This window comes from Canis lupus, chromosome 12 (genome assembly GCF_048164855.1).
Source record: "Canis lupus baileyi chromosome 12, mCanLup2.hap1, whole genome shotgun sequence".
Classification (NCBI taxonomy): Eukaryota; Metazoa; Chordata; class Mammalia; order Carnivora; family Canidae; genus Canis; species Canis lupus.
In genome coordinates this window covers 11508108-11530628 of record NC_132849.1, presented here as the reverse complement: position 1 = coordinate 11530628, position 22521 = coordinate 11508108, and the positions used below count along the sequence as shown (strand labels likewise).

The window sequence follows — 22521 nt, the reverse complement described above, 5'->3', positions numbered from 1 at the left end:
ACATTATCAGTTAACGCTTCAGTGCAAATTCGCTTTCTGGACTCCTTTCCTTCATCCAGCACATTTTGCAATCCCTCTTGTGTCAGATGGCCCCATTTGGGGTGCAGTGTGTGCCCTGGGTACCAGGGCTAGTAGGCCCTGGCCCTGCCCTTGTGGAGCACGGTGGAGGTAGCACACTGTGAGGGCAAAACAGCAGGGAGCAGAGGCAAGTGGCTCAAGGAGCCCCCAGACAGATCTGGGAGAAGGAAGAAGGTTCCTAAGAGGGGTGGCCCTTGAGCCAGGAACTGAAGGATGTATGGGAGTTGGCCAGGTTGGGGTACCTGTGGAGGGGACCCAGGAGCCACATTCCAGGCAGAGGGAGGCCTGTGGAATTAGCACCCCGGGGAGCAGGGGAAGCCCAGTGCTTAAGAATGAAGGATATAAGAGAGGGTGACAGAACCTGAGAGACTCCTAACTCTGGGACATGAACAAGTGTTGTTGGAAAGGGAGGTGGGCGGGGAGATGGGGTGACTGGGTGATGGGCACTGAGGGGGGCACTTGACAGGATGAGCACTGGGTGTTATGCTATATGTTGCCAAATCGAACTCCAATAAAAAGACATACAAAAAAAAAAAAAAGAGAGAGAGAGAGAGAGGGAGGCCCGGATGGGTAAGCCGAGTAGGGACCTCACTCTAAGAACAAAGAGAAGCTGTTAAGGTTATAAGCAGAGGGGCATGGCCTTAGGTTTGCATACCAAAAAGAGCACTCCTATTTTGGTACAGAGAATGAGATCAGAGGGAAACAAGATTTTAGGTGAGAGAATATCAAGGAGGTGATTATTGGCATTAGGGCAAGAGATGACAAGTGGCACGGGTGAGGATGGTGGCAATGAGGACTGCCTGACTGCAGAGCCCCTTCATCTTTGCATTTACACTTACAATTTAGCTTAAACATCAAGTCTTATCAGTGACATTGTTCACATGCTGGGTATGATTTTTATTCTTTTGCAAAGGAGGAGCATATTATTTTGTATATATGTGAAATTAATTTCAGTTTCAAGCTCTCATTCGTCTGGAAGTTGGCAATCTAATTTTAGTCAGTTGGGGGGGAGGGTTCCACCTCCTTGGTGTTGACCTGAATTTAGGGGTCAAGGTATGCCGAGATCCTGTACAAGGCGGGTGTAGGGTGAACAATCTGGTCTCCTTGATCACTTTTCACAGCAGAGTCCTTGGTCCCATCTGACCTATGGTCAGAGGTTCACCCGGGCTTCTGCTGTACCCTTTTTGTCCCATCTTGAAACCTACTTGTGTCCCCTCTTCCCTACACCATGTCTGATCTGTTCTCCAACAGAAAATGTTCTGCGTCTTCCAAAACAATCTGGCTGTGGACAACACTCTAAAGATGTTTCAATCTTGCCATCCATATTAACATTCCACACGTCTCTCTTCTGCTCTAGAACCACACGTGGTGTATAGGACCAACAGATTCTTGTTGGATCTCCGAGACAGAGTCAACAGATATCTACCTAAAAGGAAAAAATGATTGTATTTGCTATTCATATACATCAAGGGTGAGGCTACAAGGATGACTCAGATTTTTTTGTATGAGAAACTGGATAATGCCTTTTCATGAGACAGAATATGGGAAGAGAAGCAGGTGTAGGGCAGTGGGCTGGATTCATGAAGTCACTTTAGTGCATGATGTGTTGGACATACTCAAGAAGAGATATTGAGGATGGGGTTGGTAATGGGAAGTCCAAAGTGTGGAAAAAGCCCAGGATTGAGAACACACACCTACACACACATTGAGAACACACACCTCTCTTACAATGAAAAAAAAAAAAACTTTTTTTTTTCATTGTAAGATAGATGGGCATGGAAGCCACAGCGCAGCATGAGCTCCCCTGGAGAACGAGAGAGAGTGTAGAGTGAAATGGAAAGAGGGCTTCAGGAAAACAGTGAGGAATATTGAAAAATTAGATAGAAGGAGAACCAGCAAAATTGCCATGGAGGTGAGAGCAAAACAGGGAGAATGGCATGAAACCAAAGTCTCAAGAAGAGACTGTTTCAAGTAGGTGGGAGTGGTTAACAGCGTTAAGTGCTACCACCAAGAGGTCAAGTAAGATGAAAACTGGAAAGTTTCCTTTGGATGTCAAAGTTATTGGTGTTCCCATAAAGAGCCATTTGGTATAGAAAAGGCAAAAGACAAACTGGTGCGAAGCGACTACCATGAACACCTGGGGTTGCCACTAGACACAGCAGAGGAATCATGCTTTTGTTGGAGGACTAAATTAGCCCTGTGGTAAGGCTACTCCAAACCCACTCCAGCAAAGCCTAAGGAAAAGCTTCAAAAGGTCAAGCTGATGCACAAATAGATTATCTGCCTGCTAGAATAAAATCTAATATGCTTTAGCTAAGACAAACTCCAGTGCTCAATAACCAAACTTCACAATTTCCAGCATTCTAAAAAAAAAAAATGTATATAAGAGAAAACAAGAAATTGGGACCTAAATCAGGAGAAAAATCAATCAATACAAAAAATCCACAAAAGGAAGAGATAACGGAATTAGATTAGCAGACAAGGACTTCAAACGTTATCATAAAAATGTCCATGTATTTGAGGGAAAACATAAATATAATGAGAAGCAGAAGCTGTAAAAAATGAAAATCTAATCAATCATATGAAGATTTCTTTTTCAGTAAACCTCCCCCTCCCACACTCCCCAAAACCTATAACTAAGTAAGCCCTGCAGCTTCTTTCTATGAAAGATATTATTTCAGGTAAGTTTCTCCTTTGGTTTCCCCATATGGAAGAATTTTTAAATGATCTTGGGGATATCATCTATATCCTGAAGGAATAAAGTGACCTTGCAGGAGCTGGGGTATCAGAGAGATGGGTAGGACTGCCAGAGAGTTCCAGCGCACTCCTGCCCAGAACTGACATTGTAGCAAATACAGGACCTGGGGATCTGTCTCTGTGCACCTGCATCGTGGTCCATCTGAACCTGAGATCTAACAGTTCCGAGCCTGTTACAGACAGGCTCTATCTTTTTTGTAAAGATTTATTTATTTATTTATTTGAGGGGGTTGGGGAGCTCAAGGGGAGGAGCAGAGAAAGAGAAAGTGGAAGAGCTGCCTCTGCGGATCACGGAGCCAGACGTAAGCCAGATCTCAGGGTCCTGAGATCATGACCTGAGCCAAAATCAAGTGTCAGTCTCTTAACCCACTGAGCCACCCAGTACCCCCAGAGCTCTTTAACTGCTGGCCATTTTATCTTTTTTTCCCTCCTTTTAACCATCCTTTGAGAGCTTTAAGGGCATTTTTTAAGGTACCCTTAAAATTAAAAGAGAAACATTAATGAAAGGGAAAGCATTAACATTCAAGAGCTCATTTGAGATATTTGTGAGTCTTTAGCACGGCTATGCTGATTAGAGGTCAAATGGAGCATTTTAGGGGGTAAAAGCAGAGGGCTGAACCTTCTCACCTAGCTCTGCATCCCCCTCGAGGAGGTGTAGGTCAACTAGAAAGATATTCATCCCATAAACACTGCCCTCAAAGCTGAATTTTTCAGATGTGAAATCTCTCACATCATCAGTCTTTTCAAGTTTGTTCCTATGATGGAGAACGCATGGGGTTTACATTGCATTGGTTCAGAGATCACTCTGTTCCTAAAACACGACTACCAAGTGTCAGCTTTACAACTGTAACTGCTTGGACATATTTTTATTTAGAATCTTCAACTGAAAGCTCATTTATTTCTGCACTGCTCCGTGCCAGTAAGGGAATTAGAGATCCCGTTTTTAGCTATTCCCTGGATGAAGGAAAATAGAAACGTGGGTCTCAGTTGAGTGCACCAAGCTGTCATGCTTATATTTGGTGCCAACTGGTCACCTGTTGGCAGGGCCAGAGAAGAGCCCCAGGACGAAATCCATCCTTGCCTTCTACATCCAGCTTCCAATAGAACATCTCCATCAGAATGCCCACTCCCCCTGCAAGCCACTCCACTGAAGAGGAAACCTCTCTGCTTAAGTGATGTCTAGTTATCAGCTTGTATTTTAATAAACAACAAATTAAAAACTTAAATGAACTTTAAGGCAATATCTTCTCATTATATGTTGTTCAAAGAGACACCCATCTCCTTGCAACAGAGCATGTTTTTATCTCACAGACATACAGCTGGGAAAAGCCAGGATAAGAGTGAAGACACAAACTCCAAATGATGGGGATCTTTATTCAAATATCTCCATTATCATTTCTATGGGTTTATTTTTATGCCTCAGCCATTGCACTCCTAACATCCTGCCTTCTTTCACCTACCTTAGTTCTCCCTTTGACCCTCCACAGACAGGCGAGGGAGGAAGATGGAAAGGAGAGGAAAGCTGGTCACCCGGACACTGTCATGATGATGACACTTCATTAGGAACACAGCCATTTGACAGACCAGGCTGAGAATACATCACTGATGACCTAGACAGAAGATTGTCATCTCCCATTATCATCTGAAATTTAAAAGTACCTCCTAAAAAACTGTTTGCTGCTTTGTCTGCAAAAGGTGCTCTGAACAGTAAACCAGAGACAAAACAGCCTTCAGTGGGTTGGTAGAGGACTTAAGGAGGTGTGAATTGTAATTAGCCATATGCTAGACGTTCACAGCCCAACACGAAATATGCCTGATGGTGCGGGATCTCTGTGGCCCAGTTTTATCAGGTCAAAAGCAGAATGGCTGTTGGGTGAGGAATCATCCACAAAGGAAAGTGACAACACTATTCCATTCTTCAGCTTCAAACACAACAAATGGGAGCTTGTTCTGCGTGTGCTTGTGATTGCAGCCACGTTGCTGAGTTATTACATAGACCCAACTAGAGCCCCTGGCTTGGGAGACAGGCAGGGAAGGTCTACTGAACTAATGCCCTAATCTTAACATCATTGTGGATTTGGGGACATGTTTACTCTGTTTACAGAGGAATCAGAGCACAGATGTGTTACAAAGATAATATTGTTCTGTATTAATATTTCCATGTGAGAAAAAAATGCTCAGAGATGGGACCTACCATCTGAGAGTGGTCTCTGGTAGTTTTAAAAACCAAAAAGGCACAAATTTTTGAGAACTGGGTTTTCATGTACTTCTCTACCAACCCTGTGACTTTTGTGATGTTCCTTTATCATCTTAAACATATGATCTAGGGGGCGCCCGGATGGCTCAGTGGTTGAGCATCTGTCTTTGACTCAGAGCGTGATCCCAGGGTCCTGGAATCAAGTCCTGCATTGGGCTCCCCACAAGAAGCCTGCTTCTCCCTCTGCCTGTGTCTCTCTTGAATAAATAAATAAAATCTTAAAAAAAATATATGGCCTAATCTCTGATAGCCTTACATTCATCATTTCTATCATGTCGGGGCTGGACTTGGTGATTTTGAAAAAATAGTATTCCAAATGTGTGTGTGAGTACACCCTGTCCTGTACCCTCATTTTCCTGAGAAAAACCATTCACTTGCATTAGATTTGCAAAAGGTCACATGACTACAAAAAGGGTGATGGAAGCATCTCAGTCCTGGTAGGAGTGGAAAATGAAACTGAGAATATTCAAAATCTGGTGCTAGAATAGATGATTGACAGGAAGATCTGATTCGCTGTGTTTGGCTGTGAATAGGACATTCTCCTCATGCAAATGAAGGCTGATGAAGAGGAGTTTATATTAAAATACATTATGATCTTTTGGCTCAAATAGCTGTATGCCAGTAAACGAGGGATTCGTTTGGTTCTGATGATCATGGAGATTCTTTTTGTGAATTTGTGTATTACTGTAACTTTCTACTAAATGACTTTCACTACCGGGAGATAAAAGACATTTGGCTACCTTCTTAAAGGAGATAAACACAGGGACAAGAGCTCTTAGACTGAAGATTGACTGGATTGCAAAGCCCCCTTTATGATTTACTTAGTCCACATTGTTAGTTTGGATTTGGGGTTGATTTCATGATCAGATATATAGAGCAAGTGTCCAATTTCCATAGTTTCCAACTCCTCCTCCCTCTCCACCCAGGCCATCCAGAATTGCAGCTAAGAAGGAAGTCTTCCCTGGAATGCAAGTGCCCAGGCAGAGGGAGAGGGAGAGGCTCTCCTGGTTTAATGCCATATTCCTCACACCCAGAACACCACCCAGTACAGAGGAGTTGCTCAGCAAGCGTTTGTCGAATGAATCTAATGCTTGCATTTTCAGAGTTTAGAATTGGCGACCTCTCTTTTCTGAGATTGAGTAGATCAAGGGTCTCACCCTTGATTCTCTGAAGTCTACTTTGGCTTCCTATTTTCTGCAAGCAGTGTCAATTGTTGGTTTTAACTGGAAGATCCAGTTGTGATTAACTCTCGATATGGAGGTTATCTTCAACTTTGGGCAATACTCACCAGCTAAAGTGTGTAGGCAGTTTCAACAGCAGCCAGATTTTAATCCTGGGCACCTTGGAAGCCCTTGTCCTTGCATGGGATAAATGTTCATCCATCCTACTGCACTGTTGTCCCAGTTTATCAACCCCATGGGTAAAGCAAATTCATCATTTCGGGCTGTACTCCCTTGTTGGCTAACTTCCATGTAAGAAATAGTAGCAGCAACCCCAGAAACAGCAACATGGACATTTACATTAAAGTTGAGCACTTAGGAATGAATTTGTTGAATTAAATGAATGTCCTATTATCTAAGCTCAGTGCCTCTTGGGACAGACAGCATGTAAAATTGGACTCTCAGCAAGCAAAACACTCTACTATCTAAATTCAAAGACAATTAATGGCAAATTTCCCTCATATTTCATATTCTACCATAACCTCCTGAATTTTAGACTTAACTCTATTCATCCTCTTTTCTTGTTTTATTTATTTATTTTTTTAAGATTTTAAAAAATTTATTTATTCATGAGAGACAGAAAGAGAGAGGCGGAGACACAGACAGAGGGAGAAGCAGGCTCCATGCAGGGAGCCCCATGCGGGACTCGATCTGGGGTCTCCAGGATCACGCTGAAGGCGTGCGCTAAACCGCTGAGCCACCCGGGCTGCCCTCTTGTTTTATTTTTAATTTAAATTCAATTAGCCAACATATAGTACATCATTAGTTTCAGTTGTAGAGTTCAATAATTCATCAGTTGCATATAACACTCAGTACTCATCACATTATGTGCCCTCTTTAATGCCCATCCTCTCTCTCTTTTTTTTTAATTGCGAAGATTTAATACATGGGAATGGCCAATTTCTCCCCATTCATTTAGGTTTATTTTAGTATACGTTTGTCATCCACTCAAAGATGGTTTTAAATGACAGTTGTTGGTTTGGGAGGCTAGTTGACCGAGACATGTTCATCCCCCTGCCAATTCCATCTGCTTTTTGCTTCTCCTCCCTCAGTCCTCTTGCTCCTTCCACCCAGGAGGGAGGCTTCCTTGTGATCCGTTTATTCCCATAATATTTGCTGTGTTTATATCATCTTAATGTTGACAGAGGTATTTGTCCTTTGGTTATCTTTATGAAGGTACGTTGCTGTGAAGTACTAACAATGAAGGGTTATCACAGCATGAAGGTTTATGCAGAAGGAAAAATGTTCTTCAGATTTTTAGAGAAGATAGTAATTCTCAGTACATTTAGGTGGGTCTAGACACTGATTCCCGAGGACTTAAACAACACTGGACATGCATGACGCCTGTTACCTTGCAAATTTCAGTGGCCTTTTGGGACACCAAATTACCAACAGAGCAGAAGACAGGATACAGTGGTTAGGTGCGCAGCTTTTAGAATAATAACTTTAAAAAGATTATAATGATTGATTCTATTCGCCTCAGAGCTTTATATAATTTACCAAATCAAGTTTACCGTTTTTCTTCTCAGATCCCAAAAAGTATATATTTGATAACCTATTCTAAACATTATTTTAATTTTTATTATCTAAAAAAAATAAAAAAATAAAAAAAGAACCTCGCGATGCTCATTACTCCTGAGTGATAAAGGATAGATTCAGATTCAGGTACTATAAAAGTACGGTAGGAAAGGGCTTAAGAAAAAGAAAAATGAGAAAAAACAAAAACAAAAACAGTCAGATGGGGAAAACAGGCTCTCAAAAAGGAACTCTTTGCTGAGAGCCACAGATGCAATACCTGGAGCCTCAGGAGAGCTTTAATTAGTCCTGCTCTTTCTTCCGCGCATGCTCAGAAGCTCGGCGAGGACTGTAAATTAGGGCAAGGAAATCCAGCAGGGGCCTGGGTGGGTTACGGGGGGAGGGCAGGATCTTAAAGGGGCAACGGCCATTTAAAAGAGCAATGCCTCTCAACAGGACCATTCCGGTGGGAGGCCCTGCAGCCCACCTCTACCAACCTACCCCACCCTCCGCGTTCCCTACCTCTGTTAATAGTACCTCCATTTTCTCAGTCATCAAGGTCAGAAATACAGGCGTCATTCCTGATTTCCCTCTCTTTTGCCTGTGCAAAATGCAGTCACTATCAATTTTTGAAATTTTACTTTAAATCTGACTTCACTTCCCCATTTCTATTATTACTGTTCTGGTTGAGCCCTCAGGTCCTCATTGGTTTTTGCCTGGATCATTACAGCAGTGTTTCAACTGGTGTTACATGCTCTTAACACTGCTGTCAAATCATCTTTTAAAAATCATACCACTCCAGCTTAAAACACTTGAGTGGTTCCCCATTCCTTGTGGGAGAAAGTTTAAGCTCCTTAGCACTGCATGCATACCTGGCCTCTATCAACCCGTCAGGCCTCATTTCTGACAATCCACAGGTTGCATTTTCTGCTCTCACACTAGCCAACTGCTTCTAGCATATATGTCTGATGTAAGATGAATTAATATATAAATTTTTAGGAAGTAAGATGAAATAACCAAATTTCTACTCAAAAATTTATTAATTTAGCCATATATCATACGAATATATAATGTTTTCATTCCCCATACATCATGATGTCAAAGAAAATTTTCAAGAGTTAAAAATAGGACTCCCTTACCAATAGAGAATGAACCCATGTCAAAGATTTTAATTGATGAAAGAACCAGTATTATGGTAAAGCTGGTGCCAAGAGCAGTTGAGAAACTGGTAATTTCTAGGGAAAAAAAAGGCATGTTAAAATAGGATTTCTAGATTTGTACAAAACAAATGAATGTTTTATAGGGTAATGAAATAATAGATTATCTTTTTTATCGAACATAATCATTTACATCTCCACTGAACAGAAATCTACAAATTTATATGGAGCTGCACAGTATCTAGAATCCAACTTGTAGTAAATACAAAGTTAAATGGAGATAAATTCTCTTACAGAATTAAATAATCCTGGGATACCTGGGTCGCTCAGGAATTGAGTATCTGCCTTCCGTGTCTACCTTCTGCTCAGGGCCTGATCCTGGGGTACCGGATCCAGTCCAGCATTGGGCTCCCCGCAGGGAGTCTGCTTCTCCCTCTGCTTGTGTCTCTGCCTCTTTGTGTCTTTCATGAATAAATAAAATCTTTAAAAAAAATCAAATAATCCTAGGGTGGGCCTGTTAAACAATGCTTCATTACTACATTGAAAGGATACATAGTCTTCCTCTTGCTTTCTTATTATTTCCAAGTGCAGGTTAATTTTCCTTAACAACAGTTAAGCTTTTTTTTTTTTTTTTTTTTTTTTTTAAGATTTTATTTATTTATTCATGAGAGACACAGAGAGAGGCAGAGACCCAGGCAGAGGGAGAAGCAGGCTCCATGCAGAGCCCGATGTGGGACTTGATCCCTGAATTGGGATCATGCCCTGAGCCAAAGGCAGACAGATGCTCAACAACTGAGCCACCCAGGCATCCCAATAGTTAAGTTTTTTAAATAAAACATTTCACATGAATTTTCTCCACCAATGTTTTATTTTTTTATTAAAAAAATTTTTTTTTAAATTTTATTTATTTATTAGAGATACAGAGAGAGAGAGAGAGGGGCAGAGACACAGGTAGAGGGAGAAGCAGGCTCCATGCAGGGAGCCCGACGTGGAACTCGATCCTGGGTCTCCAGAATCCCGCCCTGGACCAAAGGTGGCGCCAAACCGCTGAGCCACCCGGGCTGCCCTCCACCAATGTTTTAGCACCACATCAGTAATTTCTGGAGTCACCTTATGAAATATTCTGGAATATAACATCTTTATGTCCTCCTGTGTTTTCTCAGATAAAGCATTCTTAGAATTGTTGGGGAGAAAACATTTTCCTCTTACCATTCGAGGTTCTTTGGCTCATTTAATAATAACAAAGCTAGATTAACAGGAGAAAAACATTTAATTTAATGCATACAGGGAATATGATATCCAAGGACAAGTGGGGCACTTGAGACCTATATGCTACCCTGAAATAAGGAATGGAAAAGGGGCTTGGAGTAAAAGGTAAAGGGTGATTCATTGGACAGTAAGAAGAGCAGATGGTTGGTAATTACGTTTGTCTTGCCATTCAGATAAGTCTTTCAGATAAAAAAAAGTTCTCTCTTAGTAATCATTCTTTTTCTGGGTTAGGCCTCCCATCTAAATTCTTTTAGGCAATTTAAGGAGAAAAAAATGTTTCTTGAGTCCGCTGTACCTCTATTGCCTTCTGCTAAAAATAGTCAACATGCTGAAGTGACACATTTCGGGGAGACTTGTTCTGTATACCTTCAGAATCTTGTGTAGGTAGGTTCCTATAAGTTTGAAAAGAGAATAGGTGTATTAAGTACCTATGAACATTAGAGAAGAGTGTGTAGTTATGTAGATGCTAATAATATAGGAGTAACTACCAAAATAATAATAATAATAATAAATGATAATAATAATGTAATCTGTAGGTCCCCAAAAGAGCAAAAAAGAGATGGGCAGGATAAAAATGGCTTTTGGAGCCCAACAGATGGCCAAAAAGGAAAAGAAGGAAAAAGATGGCAAACAGAAAACAAAATGAAATGGTAGAAATAATTCTAAATATATCACTCACAATAAATATAAGTGGATTTAATTCACATGTTAAAAGATAAAGACTATCAAATTGGATGGACAAAAAGATCCTCCTTCCATAAATATGCCTAGAACGTAATGAACACAAAAGTATGAAAATAAAGATTACAAGGAAAATAATACCAAAAGAATCTCTGATGCAGCAATATTAACATTAGACAAAATAAAAATCAAGACAAAAAGCATTAAAAGGGAAAAGAAGTATTTTATCATGATAAAAGAAATGATTCAATTGGTAATTTTACAAACCTACAAAAATAAAAAGAACGTGATAAAAACCGCATAATGATAAACATTTTGGAAGATTCTGACAGTTATTAAAAACTGATATATCCAGTGGAAACATTACTTGAGTACAATTAACAAGCTTGATCTAATATATAGAGAACCTTACACCCAAACAAATGGAGAATATTTGCTATACATTCAGTCCATTTTTCTAAAATGACCGCATACTTGGTCCCAAGAAACCTCAAACAATATCCAAGATTTAATATCATCTCTGTTCGCAAAGCATTTAAATATTTAAAGTACCATTCAACAATAAAAGGATGGTTAAAAACAGCAATAACATTTAACTTGGAAAAAGAAAGAAAGAAAAAGAAAGAAAGAAAGAAAGAAAGAAAGAAAGAAAGAAAGAGAAAGAAGGAAAAGAGAGAAGGAAAGCAAGCAAGCAAGCAAGCAAGCCTTAACAAACAGTTCATTGGTTTAAAGAGGACATTATGTCATGGAATATTTCAAACTAAAGGCAACAAAAGCCACATGACAAAAGTTGTAGGACAGAGCAAGGAGAAATGCATAGCCTGAAATGTAATTATTCTTTAAAAAGTAAAATGAAAAGCAATTAAGCTAAACTTTCAAGTCATGTACCTAATAAAACAATCACACAGGAATAAAAGTAAGGAGGAATCCACATAATCCATAAAATAGAAAGCAAAGAAACACAGGAGAAAAACCACAAAATAAAAATGGGTCTTTAAAAAAAAAAGAGAGAAACCTCTAGCACGACTGGTACGAGTGAAGAATAAACAATATTAACAATGAAAAATATGGCATAGACAGAGAGAGAGAGCATGATTTTATAAACCCTAAGAGAACAAGATGAACAAGTTTATTACAAACCAAAAAAAGTAATTTAAGAACGGAAAGTCATAACCATATGCGCAATCTATCTCCGTAAGGAAGGGGACCACCCTGCACAGCAAGCCAGTCCAGATGGTTTCAAGGAGGGTTTTACCAGACACTTCCAACCCCGCTACGAAGCCGCCGTGAGCTCACGGCCAAACGCAGACGGGGGCAGGAAGGGAGGAAGAGAAGAAACCGTAGGCCTGTCTCACTGTCCTAGATGTGCAGCCTCAGTAAAACATGCGGGGTCCCGGCGTCAGGGCCTGGCCCAGGGAAGGCCGGCAGCTCAGGCGGTGCGGGAACGAGGGGACCGGCTCCCGGGCCCGGCCCCCCTTCCTCCACCCCGCCCGCCCCGCGGATGCCGCCGGCCCTTCCCACCGCGGGGCGCCCTCCCCTCCCGCCCTCCGCCCCCCGCGCTCTCCGCAGGCCCTTGGCCCCCGGGCAGATTGCGGCTCGCAAATGAATCTCGCGGCTTTGCGAGGATTTGCGGCCCCGCGATCCCCACCGAGCTAGCACCGTGAGGGCGGCGCAGGAACCGGCCCGCGCTCTCCTCCCGAGGCTCCCGCACGGCCCCCGACTTGTACGAACGGGCACCCGCGCCAGCCGCCGCCAGGCCGCCCCGCCTCCGCGCGCCCGCCCAGGCAGGGCCCGGGTCTCCATCCGCGGGGATGCCGCAGCCCGAGCGCACGCCCGCTTCCCTCGCCCCCGAGGCCGCGCACCCCGGCCTCGCCCGCACCCACCGCCCCGCCGGGAAGCCCCGCGGTCCGGGCGGCGGCCGCAGAGCAGCGCCCCGCCCCCGCCCCGCCCCCGCCCCGCCCCCGCCGCTTCCCGCGCTCGCCCCTCCCCGCCCCTCCCCGCCGCGGCCCCCGCCCCCGCCCCCGCCGCCGCGCCCGCGCCCGCGCCCGCGCCCGCTCCGCGCCGCCGGGGCCGAGCCGGGGCCGAGCCGGGGCCGCCGGGCCGGGCCAGCCATGGAGGTGGAGGAGGCGTTCCAGGCGGTGGGGGAGATGGGCATCTACCAGATGTACTTGTGCTTCCTGCTGGCGGTGCTGCTGCAGGTGAGTGCCCCGCCCCCGCCGACCCCCGCCCCCGCCGCAGGCGCGCCAACCCCGGGGGCCCCAGCCCCCCGCCCCCCGCCCCCCGCCCCCCGCCCCCCGCGCGAGCCGAGGTCGCCGAGGTCGCCGAGGTCGCCGCCGGGCCTGGCCTGCGAGCCTGCCCCCTAGGGCGGTGCCCCCCCGCCACCCCGCCACCCCGCGGGGGGGAAGGAGCGCGGGAGCTGTGCTTCAGCCTTTGAGCCGGAGGATAAACGGTGCCCATTTCCCCGGTTACCTGCGAGACGCGGGGAATGCGCCAGGGGATGGAGGGGATTGTCCTCACCTGTGGCTCCGGTCACCTTGGAATCCGGGGCCCTGGGAGAGCCCGGCCCCATCCCGAGCGGCCTCCCTCACGTCTGGGTCTCCGCTCACCGTCTTTCCCTGGGTTCCAGGGGGCCTCCTGTGCCAGATGCTTTCCGTGAAGAGGCTTTATTTCACTCGGGTGCAAGTTCTGCTGGGTCATTCTGCCCAGAGGCCAGCCTCGGGCTGAGACTTTTACAAGCTGAATAAGGCCGTCTACGACGTGTGCTTATAAAATAGAATCGTTTCTTGGTTGCACAGAACTCTCAGACTGCTTGCCCACCCCAGCTTAGAAATGTAGGTTTTGGAATGCTCAAGGTCACTATAGATAGACTTTGCCAGGCAGGAGTTACTCCTCCTTTGCCAGCCTGACTGGGTCACTGAGCATCAGTTACTTCTCCCGATATTCTAAAGGCGCTTCATTCACACATTCTTTACTGGTATCTACTGTGAGTGAGTCCTTGTACCACCCCTTCATTCAACACCTGTTTAGTGAGTGCCTACTATGTGCTTAGCAGGGGCCACAGTGGTGGACAAAGCAAAGCCCCTTTCCCTTGAAGCTTATCTTCTGGGGGGTTGGGGGGAGAGGCAGGCAGACAGTTAAACGAGTACAATGACCTGCAATGATAATTATCCTGGGGAAAGTATAGGGAAGTCATGAGTCTAACCGCCACTCCAACCAGTTGCTTAAATCCCACATAAGGCAACTGCTCAACAGGAAGATGGGGGTGGGGAAGGGTACAGGCTGTCTTACTGATTACTTTTTCCACTAAAATATTTGCAAGTTCAGCCGATTTTATCACCAGCCAGAAAACCTATTCGAATGATGGACTGATAGAGGTTGTCAGTCCTTTTTCTAGCAAAGCCAGTTGTTAGTTCACAAATCTGCAGTATTCTGAAGTTCCTTTATGTTCGTTGTTTCAGCTTTAAATGTAATTTTCATGTGGGGAAAAAGTATTTCCTAAATCACAAAAGAGTGAACAGAATTGTATCCGTGATGCCTGATGTTCATTTATAATACGTTTTCTTTGGGAAAATTCTTTTTCTTTCCTCTTCTAACCAAGCATCCCAGAAATATGACTCCTTTTCTGAACAGTGCCACCTCCCATCCCTGTACTCCACCTGCTGTCGTTATCTTCTTACAGGCCTAGACAGGTATCCACGCACAGAGAAGAAGTTTATCTTGAGGGAGTGCCGCCTTGGAATAGCCACTGATCTGAGTTCAGGACCTGTTGTTTCCGTTGCTTACTCTTCTTTATGATTGACCCAGTTGGTTAGTGTTTATTTTATTAATTTTTTAATCTTTTTTTTTAAGATTTTTATTTATCTATTCATGAGAGACAGAGAGAGAGAGAGGCAGAGACACAGGCAGAGGGAGAAGCAGGCTCCATGCTGGGAGCCCAACGCGGGACTCGACCCCCGTCCTCCAGGATCACACCCTCGGCTAATGGCAGGTGCTAAACCGCTGAGCCACCCCGGCTGCCCTGGTTAGTGTTTAGTAGCAAAGAGCTCTAAGCCTGTGACTGACTGTCCACTGATGCCTGCCTGACATGTGGTCAGTGTTTGCCATCAAAGAACTAGATCTTTTTTTAAATTTTAAATTATTTTTTTTATTGGAGTTCAATTTGCCAACATATAGCATATCACCCAGTGCTCATCCCATCAAGTGCCCCCCTCAGTGCCCATCACCCAGTCACCCCAGCCCCCCGCCCACCTCCCCTTCCACTACCCCTGTTTGTTTCCCAGAATTAGGAGTCAAAGAATCAGATCTTAAGAGTGTTGGGGGGCACCTGGGTGGCTCAGTGGTTGAGCGTCTGCCTTTGGCTCAGGGCATGATCCCGGGGTCCTGGAATCGAGTCTTGCATCGGGCTCCCCGCAGGAAGCCTGCTTCTCCCTCTGCCAGTGTCTCTGCCTGTCTCTCTCTCTGTGTCTCTCATGAATAAATGGATAAAATCTTAAAAAAAAAAAACAAAAAAAAAAAAACGTTGGGAATAAGTGATGTTTATTTTGTAGGTGTGGGCTGGGAGGCACCCTGTAGCTGTATCTATCCCAACAGGGTAGATGGGTCCATCCAGACAGAAGTGAATCCTTCATAGTGGTACCTGTTTATGAGGACTTAATCACCCCATTGAGATACATGATTCAGGTGGTCCTGAGGTCGCCCATAGCTATCCTGGATATGACAGTGACATCACCAAAGATCTCTCTACCAAGTCTGTTTTTGGAGATGGTTTCAGCTAGGCTCGGCCTGTGAGTGGGAGTCCTGGGAGCCTTATTACACAGTTGTAAAATGGTGCTTTCATTATCTTGTGGAGGTTGCTTCTTCCAACAGAGGAAAAAGTAAGAAGCCCTATTCAGGGTAGGCTCAGGTGGGAAGTTGATGTTTGCTTTAAAACCCAAAGCCCCGGAGTGCTTGCTGGCTCAGTTGGTGGAACCTTGACCTTGGTGTTGTGAGTTCGAGCCCCATATTGGGTATAGAGGTGACTTAAAAAAATTAGAGATAAAACCCAAAGCCCTGGTGTGCCGTTGCCCAAGGAACGAACAGACCACCTGCACAGCAGCAGTGCCAGGGAGAGGGAGCCCTGCCAGGGAGCCCTGCACGTTGTAGATGGGATTGCCAGAGAGAGGGTCAGCCAGACAGGGAGCCTCTGCTACAGCAGGAGCCTTTTCTGCATCTGTGGTTTGGTAATGACCATCCCCAGCTGAGAAACACAAAACTAGAGAGACAGAGATAGCAGGTTTTATATCCTTTCCTTTATTTCCTTCCGGGGCCATTATTATTATTTTTAATTAAAGGTTTTAACTGCCTTTACTTCAGACATATCCCAAGTTCAAACTAAAAGAACAAAACCTGAGGACGCCTGAGTGGCTCAGTGGTTGTGCACCTGCCTTGGGCTCAGGGCGTGATCTCAGGGTCTAGGATCGAGTCCCGCATTGCTATCCCCTTGAGGAGCCTGCTTCTCCCTCTGCCTGTGTCTCTGCCTTTCTCTGTGTCTCTCATGAACAAATAAAATCTTCAAAAAATAAAAATCAAAAGCACAAAACCACATTACAAAGCCAACTCTCAGGGTCTTTAGATTAACTGTTTTCACGGATTATTGATACCATCTTGGAGCTCATCAAAAGTTACCTCAATATCCAGTTTCCTTCAGCTAGGAGACTTAACATTCACACTCTTTGTAAACACAGTCTTTGAAATCTCTATAGTGGTCAGCTTTCAGATACATGAGGAACAGATATAGATTTTGTAGAGTTCTCTTTATATGATGCAGATGCCCCTGATAATAGTGATAATGTGGTTTGAAAGTACATAAGCAAAAATCTAAAGGAAAAAATAAGTGCCTTATGTAAAAATAGTCTTATGAACAAGAGGTAGTGTTTACAGTTTTGCAGTTAGTGAAATTCTCACTCTCCAGAAATGTGTGCCTTCCCTTGGGTAAGAGCTATTTGCGGTATTTAAATATGAATTATTCTGTGTACTTTGTTTCTATTTCCTGACAGTGATTCAGGGTTGACACCATCATCATTATTTGGTGTTTGTGTATGTGTGTGTTTATTTGCCAGGCTGTCTGGAGGAGGAGTGTTGGAATACAATTCTTTGTTTTTGGATCCCTTTAGACACAGAGTGAAAATGGATCCTACTTCTTTGTTCTAAGCTATAGACTCCAGCTCCTTCATTTTCCTAGGGATCACGAATCACAGATTGTAGTATAATTTGCACAGGGCCTAAAACATCCATTAGCAAGCAAGAACCTGTAACCTGTAACAAGCATTAGTTTCACCAGCAAAATCGTGATGTCACTGTGAACCAGAGCTTGAGGTATGTATGGTCCTCAGGTGTCCTGATGTGCATTATTTTAATAGAAACTCTTAATAACCCCAACCTTATTTATCAGATCCAGTGCATTCGAGTCATTTACGCAATAAATACCTTCTTTAGGAGGTCGAATGATTGACCAGGTAGTGTGCAGAAGAGAAGAGTGCATTAGTCAACATGTGAAAAGATGTTTACCTTCGGTAGTCATCTGGGACAGATGTATTAAAGGACTATGAAATATCATTTCACACTTATTAGATTAGCAAACATTAAATAGTCTAACAGTACAGGTGTGATGAAGATGAGGAGAAGCGGGGACTAGCAGTTTAGAGAACAATTTGGCACTAACACAATTAAAACCCAGCATTGGACTCCTAGTGTACATCATCCCGCTGTCTCTTGAACATGTGCATAAGGATGTCATGCATATCCAGGATGTTTATTGCAGCACCATTTGTAATAACAAAAGTTAGTGGCCACCTGAATGACTCTCAAAAAGGGACCAGATAATTAAAATGTGGTAGAAATTTGATAGAATATAACAGTTGAAGTAAATGAAGCAGATCTATAAATAGCCACAGGAATGAATTTTTAAAACACGATGTTAAATGAAGAAAAAAAAAAAAAACAGCCAGCGTGATGTGTACAATGTGATACTTAGCTCTTCATAAAAATTTGTACAAACATAGGAAACAATCCCACATTTGGTTTATGAATGTAAATGGACAATGTAGAAGTATAAACACATGGAGTGGAAGGCTCCACGCTCAATTCAAAGGTTGGTTACCTCCAGGGGATGAAGGGACAGGTTGGGACTAGAAAGGCTATCAACGAGATTTGCTCTGTATTCGTAATACTGTATTTTAAAAATTGGAAGCAAATATAATAAAAGAAACCAGTTAATTGTATGGGTGGGTTGATGAATTTTATTTTGTTTTGCTTCTCTGTTAAGTTTTGAAAAACAAAAATGTTTAGAAAAGATGTCCAGGGATCCCTGGGTGGCGCAGGGGTTTGGCGCCTGCCTTTGGCCCAGGGCGCGATCCTGGAGACCCGGGATCGAATCCCACGTCGGGCTCCCGGTGCATGGAGCCTGCTTCTCCCTCTGCCTGTGTCTCTGCCTCATTCTCTCTCTCTCTCTGTGACTATCACAAATAAATAAAAATTAAAAAAAAAAAAGAAAAGATGTCCATACTTAGAAGAAAATTCACCATATGGGAATACCCGTCCACTCTCCCATTGCTGTTCCTTTAACCAGTTAGCCTTGGAAATTGCGGTCAGTGAATTTCACAGTTAGGAGCTTGGGGTCGAGGGAGTTTTGTTCAGGGAGCTTTACTAAACTCTGTATAGAGCACTGTCACAACAAATGTCTCCTGCCGGCTTGCATCTGCCTCCGTGTCTTAATCTCCCCAGGAGATGCATGGAAAGACTTCCTTTGGTGAGATAGCTCTAAGGTGGTCCCAACCCCTCCACCCTAAGCAAGTTCCTACAGGAAACATCAGTGAAGACCTCTCCGTGTTAGTCATTAGGACCAGTCCTTGTGCCTCAAGTGATTCTCTCTCAGCACCACCAGGTGTTCAGCCGGGATGAAAACTTGTGGCATCAGTTAGAGCTGCTCTATCCTGACTCCAAGAACATTGAGCATCCACCATGGTTTGCAGCTAGTTTGAGCAAGTTTTATGCTGCCCTACCCTCAGATGTAGTACTCTCTGCCCTCAGACTGTGGCCGTGAGTTGGGGTGATAAACCGGGGACCCTTTTCTCGTGTTCTTCCATCACTTTAGGTGAATGGGGCACCATAGTTCAGAGAGACCAGAGCTACACTTGGCCCCAGTCTGTCCTCAGGAAAGCTGTTGTCTATAGACAGACACTGCCCCCTGGTGTAAAGCAGATGAAGTTGCAGACCAGATTTCCATCTAGGGCGGTTATGGAGATAAATGGAGCCTCCAGGAGCTTTAAGGAAGCTCCTCTGAGCCTCGAGCCTCCGGCATCTCAAGAATTGGAATATGCCTTGGAAAGCAAAGCTCAACACCTCTGCAGCGCCCACATCCCAGCAGCATGCCTGCCAGGGCCACCCACAGCACAGCTGCTTAACATGTGCCCTGACACAGAAGGTATTACCTTAATAAGACAGTACACACACACACACACACACACACACACACACACGTCATTAAAATTGTGAAGACAGTAAGACCACCAGACTGGAATGCTGTGACCCTCTGCTGTGAGATGGCTGAGGGCGTCTCTGTAGGTAGGTCTCAGTCATTACTGTGCTCTGGGGAATGGCTGGACCATGAGTGTCTAATTAATTTGTTTTGCAAGTTCAGAATTTCTTAAAGTTGCCCAATGCCCGGCAGTTGGTTGGCATTGTGTCAGTGTCACCTTGAGGTCTGCAGAATATGAGCTTGATTCATCCACACAGTCAGAGGCTGCCTTAGGAGGGAGAGCCAGCAAATCCCAAGACACACACAGGAATCTCGTCTCTGGTTTCCTTAACCAAATATTCAGGCAGAAACAGTCGTCTGCACTTATGGGAATCATGTGATGCTCATCAAGTCATATACAGTGATTGTACAGAAAAGGGAAAATATAGAAAAAAAGGAAAAAAAAAAAACCACCAGAACTTCGACCACCCAGACATGAAACATGCTCCCATTTCAGTGGCTTGCCTTCCAGACTTTTTATTATACGAATGTGTACATTTGTCGTTTTGTGTGTGTAAATTTGTATCCTAATCTGATTTTTGTCTCTCAGTGGTATTGTGAATGCCTTACTGTGCTCATAAATGAACAACCACATATTTTCTAATGGCTGTAGTGTGGTGTTCCAACGTATGGCTGTACTATAATTTGCTTATTCCGTTCTCTCTTGTTGCAAATGTAGGCTTGTTGGTTCCTCTTTTTCACAGCTCTGAAACCCATGCACTTGGGCGGTAGTCTTCTCCTACTTGGGTGTTGACTACACTTCCTAAGCTCAGATTTCTCTTGACTCCATTGCTCCCTTTCACCCCAGATGTTCTTTCTTTCAACTTTATGGGTGGTATAGAAATGTCAACTTCCTAAATACCCCTTCCTTTTACTTCAGAATTTTTATTCTGAAATTTTTGTTCTGAATGCTCACCTAGCATTATAGTTTTCCAAACGTCCAAGAAGAAGACATCTCTACCCTCCTTCCAGGGATATCCTCTGACCTTTGTTCTTGATTCTGTATTACTCCATTTCATTAGTCATTTCTAATCTAATCTTTTTGTTTTAAAGATTTTATTTATTTATTCATGAGAGACACACACAGAGTGAGGCAGAGACTCAGGCAGAGGGAGAAGCAGGCTCCATGCAGGGAGCCCGATGTGGGACTCAATCCCAGGACTCCAGGATCATGCTCTGGGCCAAAGGCAGGCATTAAACTGCTGAGCCACCCAGGGATCCCGGTTTGTTTTTTGTTTTTTTTTTTTTTAATTTTGTTAGTTAACCTACAGGGCAGCATTGGTTTCTGGAGTAGGATTCTGGGATTCATCACTTACACACAACACCCGGTGCTCATCACAAGTGCCCTCTCCTCATTTCTAATCTTTTATCTTTCTACATGACATGATGTCCCAAAGAATGGCTTGCGTGGTAGGTTTAGGGGTATATGGAAATAGTATTAAATTGCATCAGCTAATAAAGTGACAAGGTGATTCCCTCTTTAGTTCTTCCTTAATCTGTCTTTTATCTAAGAGGAAAGTCTCCTTTGGTGTTAGCACTTCTCAATACATTTGCAAATATTTCTGTCTGAGCAAAGGGAATGGATTAGAAGTAAGGCTTAAAGAAAGCTCAGACCTTTCTGAGCTTTCTGAGCAGAAAACATTACCCTGTTGGAATTTAATAACTTTATTCTGGTTTTAATTTATTTACTCTACCTTTTCATTTAAAACTTCTTTTTTAAGTTCTGAAACATTTCAAACAAAATACAGGAAATAATGTCATAAACATACGTATATCTACTTCCAGATTTGTTAAGTGCTAATGTATGATGTTTGTTCAAGGTGGTGTCAGTCACAGTTCAGCCAGAGAGGCAGGAAGCAGAACTCCTGGGATGGGGACACATGTGGGTATATATAAATGTGTGTGTTTATCATATATATTTGTATATATTATTATGCATGTAGTCAATGAATTATTACAGAAATTTGACCATATGCAATTGGGGGAGCTGGCTAAACAGTCCCTGTGAAGTTGCTGTCTTTGTGTCTGATGTTAGAGCTTGAGTCTGCAGGGAAGGCAGTCTGGAAGGGAAACTGACCTGGAAGCCATCAGAATTGACTGGAAACTGTGTCATTCTCACTGCCTTCAGCCTTGATGAAGCACCTGCCTTTCATTGTGGAACTCAATGCACACCTAGCCCAGGAGTCAGAGATGCTGAGGGAGGGTCCAGGGGATTGTGGCTCAACTGCAGGCTCAGCTGCCCTGTTCCACCAACAAAGTGAACCAACAAAGAACTGGCAATGTATGGGAGGCACAGAAGCACGTGCCCCAACCTTCTGAGCATAAAAAGCAAGAATGGCTGCTCCTTTGCTTTCACTCCTCTCCCCAGATCTTGCTTGAAAATACCTCTTGTGGCTCACCTTTTTTTTTTAAAGATTATTTATTTGTGTGTGAGAGAGAGAGCAAGCGAGAGAGAGAGCAAGAGAGCCAGAGAACACAAGTTGGGGGGAATGGCAGAGGGAGAAGGAGAAACAGGCTCCCTGCTGAGCAGGGAGGCCCATGGGGGGCTCAATCCCAGGACCCTGAAATGACCCGAGCCAAAGGCAGATACTTAACTGACTGAGCCACCCAGGTGACCCTCTTGTGTCCTACCTTACATAAAAACATACTAGGCAACACTTGGGATTATGACATGGTGTTTATTTTTGTAGTTCTATTTGACTGGTCATATCTCTATTGGTATAAAATTGTATTTCTCTGCAAATTTGCTTAAGTTAAAAAATTTTAATTGAATTTATAAATGACATATCTGCTAAAGGCTTAGTATCCAAAATATATTAAAAACTTCTAAAACTCAACACCCCGAAAATGAATAATACAATTTAAAAATGGGCAAAATTGCAGCCTGTGTGGCTCAGCAGTTTAGCGCCTACCTTTGGCCCAGGCGTGATCCTGGAGACCCAGGATCGAGTCCCACGTCGGGCTCCCTGCATGGGGCTGGCTTCTCCCTCTGCCTGTGTCTTTGCCTCTTTCTCTCTGTGTATCTCTCATGAA

At 43.9% G+C, this 22521-nt stretch overlaps 1 protein-coding gene and 1 long non-coding RNA gene across 7 annotated transcripts in view; one reads left to right on the top strand and one right to left on the bottom strand.

Annotated features, from left to right (window-relative positions):
- Positions 1 to 10235: 10235 nt before the first annotated feature.
- LOC140601109 (uncharacterized) lies at positions 10236 to 14061 on the bottom strand. The gene is made up of 2 exons (XR_012004164.1): positions 13452 to 14061; positions 10236 to 10645 (listed from the first exon to the last, which is right to left on the bottom strand). It is a non-coding gene; the product is annotated as an uncharacterized lncRNA (long non-coding RNA).
- The window catches only part of SLC22A15 (solute carrier family 22 member 15), an 81315-nt gene continuing 71784 nt past the window's right edge, over positions 12991 to 22521 (top strand). For all 6 annotated transcript variants that reach the window (XR_012004163.1, XM_072769649.1, XM_072769647.1 and 3 more), the window contains exon 1: positions 12991 to 13132. Coding sequence is in view for 5 of the 6 variants with exons in the window: in XM_072769649.1 (XP_072625750.1) it covers positions 13046 to 13132 (87 nt within the window). In the remaining variant the exon portion in view is untranslated. The remainder of the gene's footprint in view (positions 13133 to 22521) is intronic.